This window comes from Dendrobates tinctorius, unplaced genomic scaffold, assembly GCF_039654945.1.
Source record: "Dendrobates tinctorius isolate UK_male_01 unplaced genomic scaffold, ASM3965494v1 ptg000254l, whole genome shotgun sequence".
Lineage (NCBI taxonomy): Eukaryota > Metazoa > Chordata > Amphibia > Anura > Dendrobatidae > Dendrobates > Dendrobates tinctorius.
This window is the reverse complement of record NW_027361921.1, coordinates 5,550,291-5,572,341: the sequence shown is the minus strand read 5'-3', so window position 1 is coordinate 5,572,341 and position 22,051 is coordinate 5,550,291. Positions and strand designations below refer to the sequence as shown.

The 22,051-nt window shown below is 40.8% G+C and overlaps 1 protein-coding gene across 1 annotated transcript in view; it reads left to right on the top strand.

The window, feature by feature from the left end:
* The window catches only part of ANKAR (ankyrin and armadillo repeat containing), a 623,401-nt gene that overhangs the window by 217,720 nt on the left and 383,630 nt on the right, over positions 1-22,051 (top strand). Inside the window, exons 10-11 of the mRNA XM_073558116.1 lie at positions 3,649-3,857; positions 8,075-8,179. Of these exons, the coding sequence (XP_073414217.1) occupies positions 3,649-3,857; positions 8,075-8,179 (314 nt within the window). The remainder of the gene's footprint in view (positions 1-3,648; positions 3,858-8,074; positions 8,180-22,051) is intronic.

Genomic DNA, 22,051 nt, shown 5'->3' with positions numbered 1-22,051 from the left:
CTAAGTTGAATTGCTCACTATCCATTACTAGTTGCAATCACAGCAGTGGCTAATGAGCACAGCCAGTGTTTGCAGATCCATTATTAACATTTTACATGTCGCCGTCAATAGTGATCGTGGGATGTAAGAAGTTTGACAGCATGAGATAGCGCCATCTACCACTCTATCTGCTCCATGTAATGCGATCGTTGGGAACCGATATTCTTATGGTATCCAAATGCCTATCACTTGCTAGCTGTGTCTGCTTGAAACCAAAGCATAAAGATCGTGTCAGAGGTACAGTCCATTGGGCTGCCTGTCAGTATAAGGACAGGTTCACATAAACTTATAAAAATTCATCAGAGTTTAATCCAGAAAACTCGGACGATTTTTTTTCTTACTTTGTCATCGGTATGTAATCTGTTTTTTTTTTTACAGCAGAGGCTCCTAAAAATTTTCAAGACCATTTACAGCTTCTAGTTTTTTTTTTTTAAATAAATGCATCATATTCGTAAAAAACAAATGTTATACGGTGCCTCTGTATGACATCCATTTTTGGGGGGGCGCACCCATTGACTTTATTGGGTGAGTCTCATCTGAAACATGGAAGAAATTAGTGCAGGTTTCATTTTTTTTCAAATAGATTCAGTTCCTGAAAAAAATCTTTTGTACACTGCTCCACTGAATAACTTTGGTCATAGTGCTGTCCGTGTGCTCTCCATTTTCTTACTGAAAGTACTATCTTGTAAACGATCCCAAACACTAACTTGATAATTCTAAGGATCGCATATTCAAGTCCTCTTGTAGAAACAATAAATATTGTAAAAAAATAAAAAATTTTAAGTAAGTAAAAAAAATGTTGATTTTAAATAAAGCATTTTTTTTAAAGCAAGCTCACCCCAAGAAGTCACATATCTGATATTACCACATCACTAATGACTAGTATAATAAAACTATATAATTATTTATTTCCCAGATGGTGAACAACACATAGAAAAAAACACAACTTTGCCTGAATTGTCATAATTGTTCATCTTGACTTGTATAAAATTAAATAATTTATTAAAAAATCTTATGTATCCCTAAAAAACTGGCAACAATAAAAACTGCCACAGCATGGAAAATAGATAATCTAGTTCTGATATACAAAAATCAAGTTTTATTCCATCCTTGTTAAAACCACGTAGGAAAAAAATATATTTAAATGGAACATAGCCTATGAATTTCCAGCCCATTGTGGGTTTTTAATTATAGCGCTGTCATTAACAGAATTAAAAAACACTTGTATCTACTCTGCTGTAAATATGGTGTTCTGAATAGGGCACAAGCAAAATTTACACTATAATCACGATAAGGCTATCTTGAAAATACAAAACACCAGAAACACAACATTGATGCTACAAATACGCTCTGAATGCAATATACTACCTATTATTTGGCCAAGATAAACCTAATAAAAAATAAATAAATATCTACAGTTGTCTGAAAAAGTTTGCCCCCGTCTTGATTTGCTATTCTTTTGCATGTTTGTTGCACTTATATGTTTCATATTGCCAAACAAATGTAAATATTAAACAAAGATATACAGTGCCTACAAGTAGTATTCAACCCCCTGCAGATTTAGCAGGTTTACACATTCGGAATTAACTTGGCATTGTGACATTTGGACTGTAGATCAGCCTGGAAGTGTGAAATGCACTGCAGCAAAAAAGAATGTTATTTCTTTGTTTAATTTTTTTTTAAATTGTGAAAAGTTTATTCAGAGGGTCATTTATTATTCAACCCCTCAAACAACCAGAATTCTGTTTGGTTCCCCTAAAGTATTAAGAAGTATTTCAGGCACAAAGAACAATGAGCTTCACATGTTTGGATTAATTATCTCTTTTTCCAGCCTTTTCTGACTATTTAAGACCCTCCCCAAACTTGTGAACAGCACTCATACATGGTCAACATGGGAAAGACAAAGGAGCATTCCAAGGCCATCAGAGACAAGATCGTGGAGGGTCACAAGGCTGGCAAGGGGTACAAAACCCTTTCCAAGGAGTTGGGCCTACCTGTCTCCACTGTTGGGAGCATCATCCGGAAGTGGAAGGCTTATGGAACTACTGTTAGCCTTCCACGGCCTGGACCGCCTTTGAAAGTTTTCTCCCGTGCCGAGGCCAGGCTTGTCCGAAGAGTCAAGGCTAACCCAAGGACAACAAGGAAGGAGCTCCGGGAAGATCTCATGGCAGTGGGGACATTGGTTTCAGTCAATACCATAAGTAACGTACTCCACCGCAATGGTCTCCGTTCCAGACGAGCCCGTAAGGTACCTTTACTTTCAAAGCGTCATGTCAAGGCTCGTCTACAGTTTGCTCATGATCACTTGGAGGACTCTGAGACAGACTGGTTCAAGGTTCTCTGGTCTGATGAGACCAAGATCGAGATCTTTGGTGCCAACCACACACGTGACGTTTGGAGACTGGATGGCACTGCATACGACCCCAAGAATACCATCCCTACAGTCAAGCATGGTGGTGGCAGCATCATGCTGTGGGGCTGTTTTTCAGCCAAGGGGCCTGGCCATCTGGTCCGCATCCATGGGAAGATGGATAGCACGGCCTACCTGGAGATTTTGGCCAAGAACCTCCGCTCCTCCATCAAGGATCTTAAGATGGGTCGTCATTTCATCTTCCAACAAGACAACGACCCAAAGCACACAGCCAAGAAAACCAAGGCCTGGTTCAAGAGGCAAAAAATCAAGGTGTTGGAGTGGCCTAGTCAGTCTCCTGACCTTAACCCAATTGAAAACTTGTGGAAGGAGCTCAAGATTAAAGTCCACATGAGACACCCAAAGAACCTAGATAACTTGGAGAAGATCTGCATGGAGGAGTGGGCCAAGATAACTCCAGAGACCTGTGCCGGCCTGATCAGGTCTTATAAAAGACGATTATTAGCTGTAATTGCAAACAAGGGTTATTCCACAAAATATTAAACCTAGGGGTTGAATAATAATTGACCCACACTTTTATGTTTAAAATTTATTAAAATTTAACTGAGCAACATAATTTTTTGGTTTGTAAGATTTGTGCATCTGTTAGTAAATCCTGCTGTTGTGTGAAGTTTGAAGGCTCTAACTTATTTGCATCTTATCAAACCTGCTAAATCTGCAGGGGGTTGAATACTACTTGTAGGCACTAGCTATATAGTGACATACTGTGTACAGGAGGCGTGGGGGCTCATACTGTATATAGGAGGCTATGTGGGGGCTCATACAGTATATAGGAGACTATGTGGGGGCTCATACAGTATATAGGAGGCTATGTGGGGGCTCATACAGTATATAGGAGGCTATATATGGGTGCCCGTACTTTTTATTAGGAGAGTTGTGCGGGCTCATACTGTGAATAGGTACAGTAAATAGAGAAATGTAGCGGTTCAGAATTGATACTACCTTAATCAGACCAATGACCAATTGCAAAACAGCATCATAGTTCATGCTTTCTCCTTGGTGGTGAGTCTTTATGATTTCATGTTTATAGACCATAATATGTTATTACTACTTTTCTCTTTCATTTGTGCATGTTTGGGTTGTCTTTTTAAATTTATTTTGTTCTAAGATTTGAAATGTTATTATATTAGCTGCATTTAAACCCAGTGTTATATTTACTCCTGTTTTATGATTCACAGATATAAATCTACTCCATTGCTTCTCACAGCCACATCAGGAGCATTTGATGCTTTCAAATATATTATTTCTCTTGGAGGAAATTGGAAAAAGACAGACAGTATGGGAAATAATGTTATTCATTTAGCTGTGCTATATTTCCATACCCAGATTTTAAAATATGTAATAGAACTAAATATTCCAGAGCTACAAGTATGGAATCATCTATTTGGTAAGTTCTGTGTTAATGCTAGTCAGCTTTCCTGTACCTATATATCATATATATATATATATATATACATACAGTGTATATACAGTATGTAAATGCTGTACATATACTGTATGTCATTGTGTCCTGTAACTTTGTAACTTTCATGATAACCCCTACAGAAGGTTTCTCTACCTCTTAAAGGGAATCTGTCAGTAGGATCAACGCTCCTAAGCCATCTCTTTGGGTATGTAGGTCATAGCAAGCTGAATAAAATGATACCTTTACACGCGACTGTTGTATATTGATCACATAGGATACACTGAAACTTTGCTTTCTGTACATTAAATAGGAAACAATGAGATTGCTCTATGTACATCACATAGGTTGTATTGAGACTGTGCTGCATATACATCACATAGCATTAGAGATTGGCAAATTTGTTTGATTAGAATTGAATTATATAGGTATTTTACAAAAATCCACATTCTGGAAAATATAGATTTCTTGTTATTCACTCCATTCAAATTCAACAAAATGGCTGATAGCTGCGGATGCCAACTTGCGAACGGTACAGGACTGGCAAAAGGTTAACTGTGGTCCTGGACTTCTGGCTGAGAGCAGGCTCTGAAGGACACTGCCTATCAACAATGACCTTCGGGATCTTCAGCCAAAAATACTAGCTTGTTGCGCACCTTAGATCACATAGGGATTCACAGAAGCTGCTGTATACATCACATAGGATACGCTGAGATTGCTGTGTACATCACATTATTATCATTATTATTCATTATTATAGCGCCATATATCCCATGGCGCTTTACATGTGAAAAAAGGGCATACATAGACATGTACAATAAACAGGAGCAATACATGGCACACACAAGTACAGAAGGAGGGAGGACCCTGCCAGCGATGACTCACAGTCTACAGGGATTGGGTGAGGATACACTAGGAGAGGGTAGAGCTGGTCATGCGGCAGTTCAGTTGACTGAGGATCACTGCAGGTTGTAGGCTTGTTGGAAGAGGTGGGTCTTCAGGTTCCTTTTGAAGGTTTCCATGGTAGGCGAGAGTCTGATGTGTTGGGGTAGAGAATTCCAGGGTATAGGGGAAGCACAGGAGAAGTCTTGTATGCGGTTGTGGGAAGAAGAGATAAGAGGGGAGTAGAGAAGGAGATCTTGAGAGGATCGAAGGTTGCATGTAGTTAAGTACCGGGAGACGATGTATGGAGGAGACAGATGGCTTTGTATGTTATAGTTAGGGTTTTGAACTGTAGCCTCTGTACAATAGGAAGCCAGTGAATAGCTTGGCAGTGAGGAGAGGCTGGGGAATAACAGGGAGACAGGTGGATTAGTCGGGCAGCAGAGTTTAGGAAAGATTGGAGTGGTGCAAGAGTGCTAGAGAGGAGGCCAGAGAGTAGGAGGTTTCAGTAGTTGAGGCAGGAGATGATGAAGGTGGTTACGAGCGTTTTTGCAGTTGCTTGGTCAAGGAAGTTAAGGATCCGGGAAATATTTTTGAGTTAGAGTCGGCAGGAGGAGGTAAGGTCTTGGATATGTGGCTTGAAAGAGAGGGCAGGGTGGAGGATCACTTCGAGGCACCGCGCATACGGGACTGGGGAAAGTGAGCAGCCATTGACATTGATGGATAGGTCTGGTGGAGGAGTAGAGTGAGATGGGGGAAAGATGATGCATTCTGTTTTGTCCATGTTCAGTTTTAGAAAGAGAGCAGAAAAGAAAGCTGAAATAGTGGACAGACATTGTGTGATTTTGGTCAGTAAGGAGGTTATGTCAGGTCCAGATAGGTAGATCTGTGTGCTATTGGTGTAGAGATGATACCGCAAACCGTGGTATTCTATGAGCTGTCTTAGGTCCTATAACTGAGCCTTGTGGAACACCGACAGCAGGGCGAGGTGAGGAGGTGGTGTGGGAGAGGGAGACACTGAATGTCCGGTCTGTTGGATATGACAAGATCCAGGATAGGGCCAAATCAGTGGTGCCAAGAGATGAGGGAATCTGTTACAAGAGGGAGTGGTCCACAGTGTCAAAGGCAGAAGACAGGTCGAGGAGAAGGCGGACAAAGTAGTGTCGCTTGCTCTTGGTGGTTAGTAGGTCATTGGTGACTTTAGTTAGGGCAGTTTCAGTTGAGTCATGCAGTCAAAAACCACTGATACATCACACAGGATACATAGTAACATAGTAACATAGTTTTGAAGGCTGAAGGAAGACCTTATGTCCATCTAGTTCAGCCTATTTTTAGTGCAGCTGTTCGGCATTGTTGATCCTGGGGAAGGCAAAAAACCCACAGAGTAGAAGCCAATTTTCTCCATAGGGAAAAAAATTCCTTCCCCTAAGCTGTGTCAACCATGTACCTATAATATTATGTTATTCGTAACCTTCTATACTGTTACTCACAAGAAAAGCATCCATTCCTTACTTAAATTCATTCAGTGAGTTGGCCATCACCACTTCCTCAGGAAGAGAATTCCAGATCCTCACTGCTCTTACTGTGAAGAACCCTCTTCTATGCTGGTGCAGAAATTACACTGAGATTGCTGTATACATCACACAGGATACATTGAGACTGCTGCATACATCACATAGGATACACTGAGACAGCTGTATACATCACATAGGATACACTGAGACTGCTGATACATTACTTTGGATACTATGAGACTGCTATACGCATCACAAAGGATACACTGATATTGCGGTACACATCACATATCCACAAGAAGAAGAAAGTTCGTTCGGCACACCGGCATAAATGAAAAAAAACTTTATTAGGCTAATATGCCATATTAAAATGCAAAAAACACCTGACGCGTTTCTGGTGCACAAAGGCACCCTTAGTCATATGTTACACTGAGATAGCTGTATACATCATAGAGGATACACGAAGATTCCTGTATACATTACATAGGATACACTGAGATTGCACATAAATCACATAGAATACACTGAGATTGTGCTTTCTACATCACATAGGATACTGCATATTGACTTTTAGATTTGCTACTACCAATAGGTAGCACTAATGTTCAAATCTTCTCTGAAGATGCAGTTTTCATATATAATCTCCAAGAAGAGTATTGCATGGCCTATCCTCACAACATCACTCTCCACAAGGAGACACTTTCCCCTGTAGATCCACGTCAGAGGCCTCTCTTCCAGCCAAGTAAGAACTGTTTGCACTGATGAGGGGCAAACACGTGTCTGCAAACAGAGTGTTTGGTTTGGCTTTTCTTTTAAATCATGTCACTCCCCACAAAGAGAGATGATACCCCTTAGATCCACGTAAGAAGCCTCTCAACCATCCAAATCAGACCTCTTGGCACACAGGGAATGTGCCCAGTTGGGTAGATTGCTAGTGCCGGACTGGTTTTCTTTTAAAGGGTGTCTTTGCTCTTTGGGGTCACACAATGCTGTGCAAACAATTTGGAGACATACTACAGACCTTCCAAAAGTCTACAAAGGACAATGTGCTGCTGAACACTATGCAAGAGATAGTGGTGGTCATCCTTCAAAAAGATAGTAAGTGCTCACATGTTCTGGACTGATATACAACCTATTTCATTGCTGCCCACAGGCTATTTATTTTTGTTTATTTTATTCACTTATATAGCTCTATCATATACCGCAGCACTTTACAAAGATTATCGGCACTGTCCCCATTGGTTTCACAATCTAATTTCCATATGTCTTTGGTGTGGGGGAGGAAACTGGTGGAAACCCACGCAAACACGGGGAGAACAAACAAACTCCTTTCAGATGTGCTCCTTGGTTGGATTTGAACCCAGAACCCCAGCTAACACTGCTAACCACTGAGCCACCGTGCTTGCTGCCCATACTGTAACATTTTTGCCAAATTTATTCCTATAATATTAAATTAAATAATTGATTCCGGTGTACATACAGACCAGTCAGGGTTAATCCCCACTAGATGGACTGCATTTTTTATTAGATTATATGGTGAAAATCAATAAATATGAAGCACATCACCAAAGACAGATTTTGGACACAAATTCCTCCAGAATTGTGACACATTTAGCTTGATAAATTTCTCCCTACATGTTCTGAGTATTCTCCAATCACTCCCGTTAGCAAAACCGCCCAATATTTTTTTGCTATTTTCCTATTTTGGATTACAATACCCAGGCTAATCTGGTGTCAAGCAATTCTCCAGAATTCCTTGCTTGTACAAGAATAGAAATTCACCTGACTTCTGTTTCTTTCCATAAGAAATGCTGAACTCTAAAGATATACATAGAAGAGAAATGGCAGTGAGATGCTTGGAGGTTCTTTGTGTTGTGGAGCGCCAATTTTGGGAGGACATTTACCAGAGTGGTAAGTTAACTTACATTTCGCTTGGTTATTACTACATTTACATGAAAACTCACCTAAGCAGCATTTCCTTATTTTGTTCTTTAATAATGTACACCATATTGTATAATATGAGAATAATATGAATAATAATAGCATAGCAATAAAGTGGGGTACATTTTTCCTTAGTGTACTACTCAGTTACTCTGTTAACCTCTTCACACCATGGCCATTTTCCTTTTTTTTTTTTTTTTTTTTTCGTTTTTTTCGTTCCCTTCATCCCAGAGCCTTACCTTTTTAATTTATGTATTTTCCATCAATATGACTGTGAGGGCTTGTTTTTTTGTTGGTCGAGTTGTACTTTTGAATGACATAATTGATTTTTACCATATAGTATAATAGAAAATGTGAAAAAAATTCCAAGTGCGGTGAAATTGCAAAAAAATGCAATTCCATAATTGTTTTTACCATGTTTAATATATGGTAAAACTGACCTGGCGATATGATTCCCCAGGTCAGCACGAGTACGCAGATACCAAACATGTATAGTTTATTTTTTATATAAGTTGTGAAAAAAATTGACAAATTTGTATGAAAAAAAGTTTTTTGAGTTTGTTGCCATTTTCCAAGACCCGTAGCGTTTTCGTTGTTTGTTTGGGATATGGGGCTGGGTGATGGCTTATTTTTTATGTGCTGTGGTGACATTTCTATTGATACTATCTTGGGGTAGATACAATGTTTTGATAGCCTTTTTTTATTGTGGTGTTGCAGCAGACAAAAAAAGTAATTCTGGCGTTTCGATTTTTTTTTCAAATTATGCCATTTACTAATCTGATTAATTTACTATATATTTTGATAGATCAGACATTTCTGTACACAGCAATACCAAACGTGTGTATTTTAAAAAAAATTTGAGCTTTTTGCATGTTTTTTTTTTAATTTGTAAAAACTTTTTTTTCTCACTTTTAACAGTATTTAATAGTTAGGTAATTTGAAGCCGCAATTGTCCGATCGTATATGCTATATATAGCAGGGCTTCAGCTTTGCCATATGTAGCATAAATGACAATCTCCTATGATTATTGGGCACGAGTCAGCGTTCACAAGAGTATCATAATGACAGACATGGGGGGCTTCTGCAGACCCCTGACTGTCATGACAACCCATTGGTGCCCCCGATCACGTGATAGGGGTGCGGATTGTGGAATTTGCGACGTCCTTCTGCCTGGCCCATGTTAAATCCTTATGTCAGAGATTGACAGCGGGATCTAACTGGTTAACAACCACGAGTGGAGCCCTGATCCACCCGCGACTGTAAAAGGCACATGACAGCGGAGCCTGCATCAAAGTCAGGGACATGACATACGACTTCAATATATATCACATTTCGTGAAGGGGTGAACCCCTCAGTGACCGAGCCAATTTTGACCTTAATTACCAAGCCGAATTTTACAATTCTAACCACTGTAATAACTCTGGAACGCTTCAACGAATCCCACTGATTCTGAGATTGTTTTATTTTGTAACATATTGTACTTCATGTTAGTGGTAAAATTTCTTCAATATGACTTGCGTTTATTTATAAAAAAAACTATGGAAATTTAACAAAAATTTTTATAATTTAGCAATTTTCTAATTTTTTATAAGAGCGTTATTTCACAAAAATAGTTAATAAATAACATTTCCCACATGTCTACCTTCCATCAGCACAATTTTTTTTAGGAAGTGTAAGATGGCCTCCGGACGAGTCCTTGAGATATGTGTCATCGCGGCTGTTAGCTGCAGTGATGTGAGCTCGGAAGCATGCTCCAGCACATATAGTGCTGAGAGAGTTTGTGGGCATTCCAGGGTCGGGTTTTACAAGTGGTCATAAGAGATGGGTGGGAAAGACCGCTAACATATCCCAACCCCAGGGGTGTGGTTTTGGCAGATAAAATGGAGGCCGAGTCTCTCATTCAGTGTCTGTGGCTGGATGTGAGGAGACCTCCAGTGTGTTTTGTTAAAGACACCTGAGTGGGCGGACCCGCAATATCATATGGACAATTTGTTTTCAGTTTTTTTTTCAATTTGTGCCTGACAAGGTTCTGTTTGTTTTGTCATCTGAAGCGGTTTATGAAGTGAAATAAACTTGCTTGGACTTTGCATGAAAACTGCCTCCTGTGCCTACCTCAAGAACAGCTGAGTGAGTACAATCCTCTACAATTGGTCCTAGAAGTGAGGGCATGAATCCCAAGGGGCAGTGTGACTGCCGCACAGATATCGCATGTCCTGGGTAAAAGCGGCTGCAGGAGCGAAATCTGAAAACATGGAGGATATGCTAAAGCAACTATTGCAGGATAATCTCCAGCAGCAACAGATGTGGCATTAGCAGTGGCAACAGCAACAGCAGATGTAGCAACAGGAGCAATGACAGCAGATGAAACTCCTAGCAGAGGCAGTCCGTGGCAAGGCGATCCCAAATCCAGGTGATGACTCTCATGTGAGGAAGATGGTCAGAAGATCATTGCAAAGATAACCCCGTGTGATGATGTCGAGGCATTCCTGGTGGTGGTTGAGAGGGTGGCGGAGCATAAGAAATTGCCTCCGGAGCAGTGGGCGGAGGTTCTGGCATCATATTTGACAGGTGAATCGCAGAAGGCGTATTATGACTTGACGTTGCAGGACGCAAAAGAATACGCCAAGTTGAAGGCTTAGATCTTGGCATGCTTAGGAGTGACTTTGACTGTCAGGGCACAACAGGTGCACGAGTGGACATAGCACAGTAACAAACCTCCCCGGCCCCAATAGTTCAATCTCCTACACATGGTCGATCCAAAAATGGTTGCAGCCTGAATCCGCCTCCCCAGCACAGATGATGGAGAAGGTTGTTCTGGACATGTTAATACACTCCCCACCAAGGCTGGTGCAATCCTGGGTTTCCCATGGAGATCCCCGTAATGCTGATGATTCGTTGAGCCTGGTGGAGAGGTACCAAGCGGTCGAGAGGTCCTTAGGGAAGCAAGGGGGTGGAGCCTTCCCATACTGGGGGTCCCTAAACGGGGCATACACCAAGAAGGGGGTGGGACGCCCACAAACCCAGGAGATATCTGAGTCAAAAACCCCAACCAATAGTATAATTTGTTGGAGGTGTCATACCCCAGGTCACATAACCGCCTGTTGCCCTATAACCACCAAGACCTGGGTCGGTGCTGCTCATATTTTGCATACCCCGTCTGCAGTGCTGTCCCTCCATCAGGCAAGGGTGAGGGACCGCAGGCATGCCCCGTGTAAGTAAACGGGGTGCAAATGACTGGTCTGCTGGACTCAGGAAGTTTGATAACCCTACTGAGGGCCACAATTCCTCACCGGCTGATTCCTGGAAAGAGAGTTGGCATCCACTGTATCCATGGTGACGCGAAGGACTAATGGTCATCATCACAAACTATGCTGTATGAATGTAGTATATATGTAGTATGTATGTAGTATGTATGTATGTTGTATGAATGTTGTATATATGTAGTATGTATGAAGTATGTATGTATGTTGTATGAATTTTGTATATATGTAGTATGTATGTAGTATGTAGTATGTATGTATGTATGTTGTATGAACGTTGTATATATGTAGTATGTATGTAGTATGTATGTTGTATGAATGTTGTATATATGTAGTATGTATGTAGTATGTATATATATATATATATATATTTTTTTTTACATTCAACACATTAGCCGGATGATGGAACTACTACTGTACCATCATTGGCTAATGTGTCAATCACTGTGATTGTAGCAGGCATCGCCCGATGGGACGATGCCTGCACACACACACAACCCCCGGCAGGCCTGCACAGACCCCCGGCAGTCCGCACAGACCCCCGGCAGCCGGCACAGACCCCCGGCAGGCCTGTACAGACCCCCAGCAGTCCGCACAGACCCCCGGCAGCCGGCACAGACCCCTGGCAGGCCCGTACAGACCCCGGCAGTCCGCACAGACCCCCGGCAGCTGGCACAGACCCCCGGCAGGCCCGCACAGGCCCCCAGCAGGCCCGCACAGACCACGCATCATGATGCGCACAGACCATGCATCATGATGACATCATTTCAGCAGCCAATCACAGCCACAACAGTGGCTCATTGCATTATGGGAACTTCCGATTCCGGTATCCGATATTGTAAAAATATCGGTACTCAGTACCGGAATTCCGATACAGCAAATATCGACCGAAACCCGATATTTGCAGTATCGGAATGCTCAACACTAGTAGTCAGTAATGGTTACTTTTTTTAACCAAGCAGAGGGGAAAAATTATGGAATCTCTCAATTCTGAGGGAAAAAATTATGGATTCACCCTGTAAATTTTAATTCCCAAAACTAACACCTGCATCAAATGAGATCTGCTTGTTAGTCTGCATCTAAAAAGGAGTGATCACACTTTGGAGAGTTGTTGCACCGAGTGGACTGACAAGAATCATGGCTTCAACAAGAGCGATGTCAATTGACATAAAGGAGAGGATTATCAAACTCTTAAACGAGTGTAAATCATCATGCAGTGTTGCAAAAGATGTTGGTTTTTCACAGTTAGCTGTGTCTAAAATCTGGACCAAATACAACCAACATGGAAAGGTTGTTAGAGGCAAACATACTGGTAGACCAAGGAAGACATCAAAGCGTCAAGACCGGAAACTTAAAGCAATATGTCTCCAAAACAGGAAATGCACAACAAAACAAATGAGGAAAGAATGGGTGGAAACTGAAGTCAACGTCTGTGACCGAACTGTAAGAAACCGCCTAAAGGAAATGGGATTTACATACAGAAAAGCTAAAGGAAAGCCATCATTAACACCTAAACAGAAAAAAACAAGGTTACAATAAGCTAAGGAAAAGCAATCGTGGACTGTGGATGACTGGATGAAAGTCATATTCATTGATGAATCGCAAATCTGCATTGGGCTAGGTGATGATGATGTTTGGTGCCATTCCAATGAGATTTATAAAGATGACTGCCTGAAGAGAACATGCAAATTTCCACAGTCATTGATGATATGGGAATGCATGTCAGGTAAAGGCACTGGGGAGATGGCTGTCATTACATCTTCAATAAATGCACAAGTTTGTTAATATTTTAGACACTTTTCTAATCGCATCAATTGAAAGGATGTTTGGGGATGATGAAATCATTTTTTAAAGATGATAATGCATCCTGCCATAGAGCACAAACTGTGAAAACATTCCTTGAAAAAAGACACATAAGGTCAATGTCATGGCCTGCAAATAGTCCCGATCTCAATCCAATTGAAAATCTTTGGTGGAAGTTGAAGAAAATGGTCCATGACAAGGCTCCAACCTGCAAAGCTGATCTGGCAACAGCAATCAGAGAAAGTTGGAGCCAGATTGATGAAGAGTGCTGTTTGACACTCATTAAGTCCATGCCTCAGAGACTGCAAGCTGTTATAAAAGCCAGAGGTGGTGCAACAAAATACTAGTGATGTCTTGGAGTGGTTTTTTTGTTTGTTTTTCATGATTCCATAATTTTTTCCTCAGAATTGAGGGACTCCATAATTTTTCCCCTATGCTTGGTTAAAAAAGTAACCATTACAGACTACCACATTTTTTGTTCTTGATTTCTTTTAGTGTTTCTTAAAGCCAGAAAGTTGCCACGTGAAATGACTTTAGTTTTGTGCCATGTCTGTGATCTGCTTTTTTTCTACAAAGTTAAACAACTGAATTGACATCCTCCAAAGGCCGGTGATTCCATAATTTTTTCCAGGGGTTGTATATAATGTCTAATCTAAGATATATTTATATATATATTTATATAATAAAACACGAATTGGACCAGCTGTCCTCCGAACTCTGGATGATAAATACCTGTTCTCTCTGTATTGCACGGACCAGGACTGGGAACTAGTCCAACAATGTAGGAATCAAAGCAGAAACGTCCAGCAAACGGGAACTTCAGGTAATTAAAAAAATCCAAAAATGTATTATAGATGAATTAAAATATATCCAGAGTTCAGTAGCAAGATGCGGACATAATGCTGAACAGACTACGCGTTTCGGCGGAAAAGAAAACTGCCGCCTTCTTCATGGTCTCGAGCTATTTCTGGAATGCCAAAAACGTTCTTAAGTAGAAGAAAAGAACCTTCTTGAGACAATAATCTGAGAATGGTAACAGGTGTGAGTAAAACCCTTTAGTATTAACTCTGTATATTCCAGAAGCAGTTCAAGAGAGTAAGCATTAATGTGAACAGAACTTATATTAACAATGTTATCTGACTTAGATATAAAAAGAATTAAAAGAAAACACTTATAAATGTATTTATACAACAGTGTTATATAATGGAAGCATTATAACTATACATAGAAATCACTAAACGCAATATGATTAAACAAAAAACATGATGTTAAATATTAATTATAATATTTCGCCAGATCCATTCTATTATTAAATCCATGTGGGAGCCTTGTATCTAATAGAAACATCCATTTACTTTCTCTTGCTAAGATTTTTTTGTGATAATTTCCCCCCCTCACTTGTTTTTTAACCTGTTCAATGCCTATAAAAGAAAAACCTCTAACATCACCCCCATGTATTTGAGAAAAATGTCGGGAAACTACAGAGGCTCCCACTGGTGGTAAATTAACTGCATCTGAAAGATGTTTTCTAATTCTTTTTCTTAAGGTGTTCATTGTGCAACCTACATATTGTTTGTTACAAATTTCACAATTAATTAAATAAATAACAGCAGTATTACAATTAATGTATGAAAGAATATCAAAAGTCTTATTATTATGCATGGAAGTAAATGTTTTAGATTTTTTGACATGCTTGCAACATTTACACACATTAGCTCCACATCCATAACAGCCTTTGGTTTTTAGCCAATTAGTATCCTGTGAATGGAAGGACACAGAATCACTAAAAAGGCTAGGGGATAAAAGTAAGCTTAATGTGGGGGCACGTTTGGCAACAAATGAGATAGATTTACTATCTACCAATGATTTTAAAGTTTTGTCTTGACAAAGAACCAGCAAATATTATTAATAATAGAAACAATATTATGATACTGAGGACTAAAAGATGTACTAAAAGTAACTTTGTTAGAAGCATTTCTAGTATCATTGGATTTTTTCTTTTCAGAATACAACAAATGAGCTCTGTCCATATTATCTACCAGTTTTTTTGCTCTTTCTAAATGATATTTGGAATAGCCTCGTTCATTCAATCTGGTACAGGCTAAATCTACTTCTTTTTTGTAGGTAGAATCTTGTGTACTGTTTCTTTTCAGTCTAATCAGTTCACCAAGAGGAATATTTTTAATAGTATGTTTAGGATGGTTAGAATTAGCTGTTACAATACGTATTTTTTCTATATGGTGAAATATTAATCTGATGTGTGGTCTTATCTCCTGTCAGAGTCAAGTCCAAAAAATTGGCCGAACAATCGTGTACTTAACTAGCAAATTTAAGATTGTAATCATTGGTATCTAGATAATTAAAGAAATCACTGATAGAAACATCTCCCAAAACATTTGTATCGCAAATAAATACCAGGTCATCTATATATCTTCCTAGCCAAACAATACCATTTTTATATGGATTATCATCACAAAAAATAAAGTTTTCCTCCCATGTAGCCATATATTAGCTAGGGACGGGGAAAAACGCGCTCCCATACTAACGCCTTGTGTTTATAAGAAGAATCTATTGTTGAATGAAAAGTAATTGTGTCCAAGGAGAAACTCAATTGCAGAAATTATAAAATTTTGTATGTTTGAATCATATGAGCTATACCAATGTAAATAGTATCTAATACATCTCAAAGCTATATGATTATTGTCTCAAGAAGGTTCTTTTCTACTAGATTAAGGCCCGATGCTATCGCATCGAGAGGATAGTGACACACCTCTTGCCATGTTAACCATCAATACACACACACCTCCTCAACATACACTCCTCTCACCTTTCACCATCTCCACTCACATCCACTCACTCTTTCACTCCACATATGACCCTTTCTCTCACTCCGTCTCTCATACTCACACTGTCATCGTCGCTGCTCCATGATCCCCGACATCTTCTTCCGCCGGCGCCATCCTGGATCCCGACGTTGTCCACGCCGGCGACATGTTCTTGCGGCCATGCCATCTTGAGTATTCTGAAATCCTGCGAGTGGACATTAGTGGAGATAGTGAAAGGTGAGAGGAGTGTGTGTTGAGGAGTGGTGTGTTGAGGGTTAACATGGCAAGAGGTGTGCTGTGACGTCACCAGTTACAACTGGACGGAAGTTGTTACAACCCGGAATCTGCTTAGCGCATTTATTATAGTGGATTAAGGCCCGATGCTATCGCATCGAGAGGATAGTGACACACCTCTTGCCATGTTAACCCTCAATACACACACACCTCCTCAACACACCACACCACCTCAACACACACTCCTCTCACCTTTCACCATCTCCACTCACGTCCACTCACTCTTTCACTCCACATACGACCCTTTCTCTCACTCCGTCTCTCATACTCACACCGTCATCGTCGCTGCTCCACGATCCCCGACCTCTTCTTCCGCCGGCGCCATCCTGGATCCCGACATTGTCCACGCCGGCGACATGTTCTTGCGGCCATGCCATCTTGAGTATTCTGAAATCCTGCGAGTGGACATTAGTGGAGATAGTGAAAGGTGAGAGGAGTGTGTGTTGAGGAGTGGTGTGTTGAGGGTTAACATGGCAATAGGTGTGCTGTGACGTCACCAGTTACAACTGGACGGAAGTTGTTACAACCCGGAAGCTGCTTAGCGCATTTATTATAGTAGATTAAGGCCCGATGCTATCGCATCAGGAGGATAGTGACACACCTCTTGCCATGTGAACCCTCAACACACAGTCCTCCTCAACACACCACACCGCCTCAACGCACACTCTCACCTTTCACCATCTCCACTCACGTCCACTCACTCTTTCACTCCACATACGACCCTTTCTCTCACTCCATCTCTCATACTCACACCGTCATCGTCGCTGCTCCACGATCCCCGACATCTTCTTCCACCGGCGCCATCCTGGATCCCGACATTGTCCACGCCGGCGACATGTTCTTGCGGCCATGCCATCTTGAGTATTCTGAAATCCTGCGAGTGGAGATTAGTGGAGATAGTGAAAGGTGAGAGGAGTGTGTGTTGAGGAGTGGTGTGTTGAGGGTTAACATGGCAAGAGGTGTGCTGTGACGTCACCAGTTACAACTGGACGGAAGTTGTTACAACCCGGAAGCTGCTTAGCGCATTTATTATAGTAGATTAAGGCCCGATGCTATCGCATCGAGAGGATAGTGACACACCTCTTGCCATGTTAACCCTCAATACACACACACCTCCTCAACACACCACACCGCCTCAACACACACTCCTCTCACTTTCACCATCTCCACTCACGTCCACTCACTCTTTCACTCCACATACGACCCTTTCTCTCATTCCGTCTCTCATACTCACACCGTCATCGTCGCTGCTCCACGATCCCCGACATCTTCTTCCGCCGGCACCATCCTGGATCCCGACATTGTCCACGCCGGCGACATGTTCTTGCGGCCATGCCATCTTGAGTATTCTGAAATCCTGCGAGTGGACATTAGTGGAGATAGTGAAAGGTGAGAGGAGTGTGTGTTGAGGAGTGGTGTGTTGAGGGTTAACATGGCAAGAGGTGTGCTGTGACGTCACCAGTTACAACTGGACGGAAGTTGTTACAACCTGGAAGCTGATTAGCGCATTTATTATAGTAGATTAAGGCCCGATGCTATCGCATCGGGAGGATAGTGACACACCTCTTGCCATGTGAACCCTCAACACACACTCCTCCTGAACACACCACACCGCCTCAACACACACTCCTCTCACCTTTCACCATCTCCACTCACGTCCACTCACTCTTTCACTCCACATACGACCCTTTCTCTCACTCTGTCTCTCATACTCACACCGTCATCATCGCTGCTCCACGTTCCCTGACATCTTCTTCCACCGGCGCCATCCTTGATCCCGACGTTGTCCACGCCGGCGACATGTTCTTGCGGCCACGCCATCTTGAGTATTCTCAAATCCTGCGAGTGGACATTAGTGGAGATAGTGAAAGGTGAGAGGAGTGTGTGTTGAGGAGTGGTGTGTTGAGGGTTAACATGGCAAGAGGTGTGCTGTGACGTCACCAGTTACAACTGGACGGAAGTTGTTACAACCTGGAAGCTGCTTAGCGCATTTATTATAGTAGATTAAGGCCCGATGCTATCGCATCGGGAGGATAGTGACACATCTCTTGCCATGTGAACCCTCAACACACACTCCTCCTGAACACACCACACCGCCTCAACACACACTCCTCTCTCCTTTCACCATCTCCACTCACTCTTTCACTCCACATACGACCCTTTCTCTCACTCCGTCTCTCATACTCACACCGTCATCATCGCTGCTCCACGATCCCCGACATCTTCCACCGGCGCCATCCTAAATCCCGACGTTGTCCACGCCGGCGACATGTTCTTGCGGCCACGCCATCTTGAGTATTCTAAAATCCTTCGACTGGACGTTAGTGGAGATAGTGAAAGGTGACAGGAGTGTGTGTTGAGGAGGAGTGGTGTGTTGAGGGTTAACATGGCAAGAGGTGTGCTGTGACATCACCAGTTACAACTGGACGGAAGTTGTTACAACCCGGAAGCTGCTTAGCGCATTTATTATAGTAGATAGATGTATCACACCTATGTTTTTATGTGGATAAGATATTTACATAGTGAGCCTCAAGAAGGACAGTATTACTGATGTATGTAAAGTGCTATTGAAATAATAGTACTCTATTAATAAATAAAAAATTAATTATTATTACCTAAGTTATGTAGGTATGTGTTAGCTATGTAGTTGAAATCTACGTATGTTTGCCTACATTTTTTTTGTTTTTGCCTTTTTTTTTTAATCTATATATACCTATACCTATGTATATTTTTATGGATTTAAATATGTCTATGACATATATGTGAAAGAGATAATTAGTGTAAGATATATCTATCTGCTTAAAATATTTATATATATAACATATATCAAGCTATGTATAGAAGTCTTAGAAGTCTATTATCTATATCTATTTAGAATGTAACTATTATTTATATATCTATATATCTATCAATTCCAGGACCAACTTAAATAGTTTAAAGTAAGACATTTTTGTAAACGACATTTCTAGTGAAGATTTTTGGGCTATTAGGTAGCAATTGTCCTTGAAGTGGTGTATCCACCACTTTGACCCTAACGTTGCTGCGTTGCTTTACTCGGGAGAATGCAACATACAATTGTCCATGGGCAAATTCAGGTTCGGGCAAAAAAATTCCAACTCGATTGAGGGTCTGTCCTTGGGATTTGTTAATGGTCATAGCAAAAGCAGGTTTTAGAGGAAACTGTCGACGTTTTAATTTAAAAGGTAACCCAGTTTCTGAAGGACACAAATCGATGCGTGGAATAAACACAATGTCTCCTTCAGCTGAGCCAGTAATCACTTTAGCCTGTATGATGTTGCGGAGTAAGGCAATGACAATGAGGCGAGTGCCATTGCAGAGACCTTTCTTGGTGTTTAGGTTTCTTAATAGCATCACAATGGTGCCAATTTTAAGTTTTAAGAGATGTGATGGCATTCCTGATGGTGTCAGAGAGTTTAAAAATTCAACTGGGTAGTTTTCACATTCCTCTGCCTCATCAGCATCGACAGAATCATCACTTGTATATACAGTATAATCACCACTAATGCGATCCATTACTTTACAGTTCAGAAAATCGACGTCATCATTTTTCGGACATAGTATAGCATGTGATGCAGCAGTGTCGAGGCTTTGTTGGTCATTAACATCAATGCAAATATGGTCTCCAAAGATCTCGGTTACTATAGAGCCAGTGCAAAGCATGTCTGGAGGAATTTCAATGACATCCTCTCCAAGGTTATGTTCATTAGACAGCTCACCATTTCCAAGTTTAAGCAACCAAGTGCTGTATTCAGGATCAGTGGAGCGCATGTTGTTAATTAGCGGTAGTCTGGTAAAATGTTGCCAATGTTCTGAATATTTAATGCAGGAATCTACAATGTCTATTCTTGTTCCATGAGCGATGACGGGAAGACATTGTCTGAAGTCTCCTCCAAGAACAATAACTTTACCTCCAAATGGTGTTTTATTTTTTTCAGCAACATTTGTTGTCATGATGTCACGTAGAAGTCTATCTATCACATTCAATGCATGTTTTTGGACCATAGTGCACTCATCAATAATAAAAAGTTTTGTACTCTGTAAATGTTTTCCTGCATTTGTATCGTTTTTAATCCTGGAAACAGATGTTTCGTTGATCGGAATAGGTATGCCATATAGAGAGTGGATTGTTCGGCCTCCTTGTATCAAGTTAGATGCTATTCCTGTAGTTGCTGCAGGTGACACAATTTCTCCTTGTCCTCTTAAATGATGTGTAAGTAGATGGTATAGGTAGGTCTTTCCACTGCCACCAGGTCCATCGAGAAAAAAGCACTTTGGTATTAAACTGCTATTTTGTAAAGCTTCAGTAATGACATCATAGGCAAAAAGTTGCTCCTGATTAAGAGTTTCTTTCATCTCTGCAGCTTTTTTTAACTCATAATCCTTATCATATTGTTTAAGGAGTTGTTTAATATTTTTTGCTGGGCGTGGTAAATTATAATCAGCAAAAGTTTTTCCATGGACTATGAGGACATCTTGGACATCTTTCATAGCATATCCTTCACAATCGATACACTCTTCAGTGTTGCTGTGGTATGTATGACAATAGTCTTGTAAAAAATGGTCCTTAAATTCATTCCACAATTCAAGTGGATTACTGGGGGGGCCAAAAATACAGATATAAGCAAACATGTCTCTAAGTTGGGAAGGCATGTTAAGAATGCAAGCATCTGTTAAAGTATGTCTCCAGATGCTATCATCGAATAATAATCCAAGTGCTAACGCAGCATCCTTAAAGGTTTCATTCATAACTCCATTGATGGTTTTAATGCTGTCAAAACTGGTAGCAGCTTTTACATGCAGTAACAACAAACGTAAATAATAGCGTTCTTGGTCTTTCACACTAACAGTATACATTCTTCCAACAACTGTGAGACCCCCTCGTTTTCTTTGTTCCCATGTGCCTTGTTTCCAAACGTAGTGTTCTGGAATTTCGCGGTAGAAATAGTTATGTGCATTGTGGTCGATCTTTTTAAGGTTGAAATACGCCATAAGTGTAGAATTGGAATTGAGCTTTTGATGGATGTTGTCTGCAGAGTCATTCTCATGAAAATAGAGTGGTTGAGAATTAGGCAGATGTACGGCTAGGCGAATGATGGCATGAGATTGTTTATGCATAGGAAAAGCAAATATCCGCCATGCAGCCTCAGGTGCACTAACATATCTGGTATCCGTAAATTGGTGTGTTTCATCATGTTGGATGTTATTTTGGGAAATTTCAAGGTTGGCTTTGTCATGTCCTTTGTAAACGTATTTAAATAAATATTTTACACTTTGAATGGAAGCACATATTTCTACATTAATATGGCACTTGTATTTGGTGAGTAAAAATGGGTTATATGGAACTACCCATGAATTGTCAATCGTCTTAGAATGGTGTTCATATGTTTTGCCAATGGGTCTGCGGTAAGTGGGATAGCCATCCTTTTCTTTGATGGTATATGGTTGGTTTTGTTTTGGGAAACCTTTGCTACACTTTCCAAGATCCATACAGGGAGAATTAGGATTGTGTTCTCCACAGGGACCATGAATCATGTGTTGAAGAACAATGTTATGGAGCTGAGGGTAGATTGTTTCATCAGGTATTTCAGCCCAGACTATATTGTCTATGTCCGCCTCAGTCCGTAATTTAGACAGGCTGT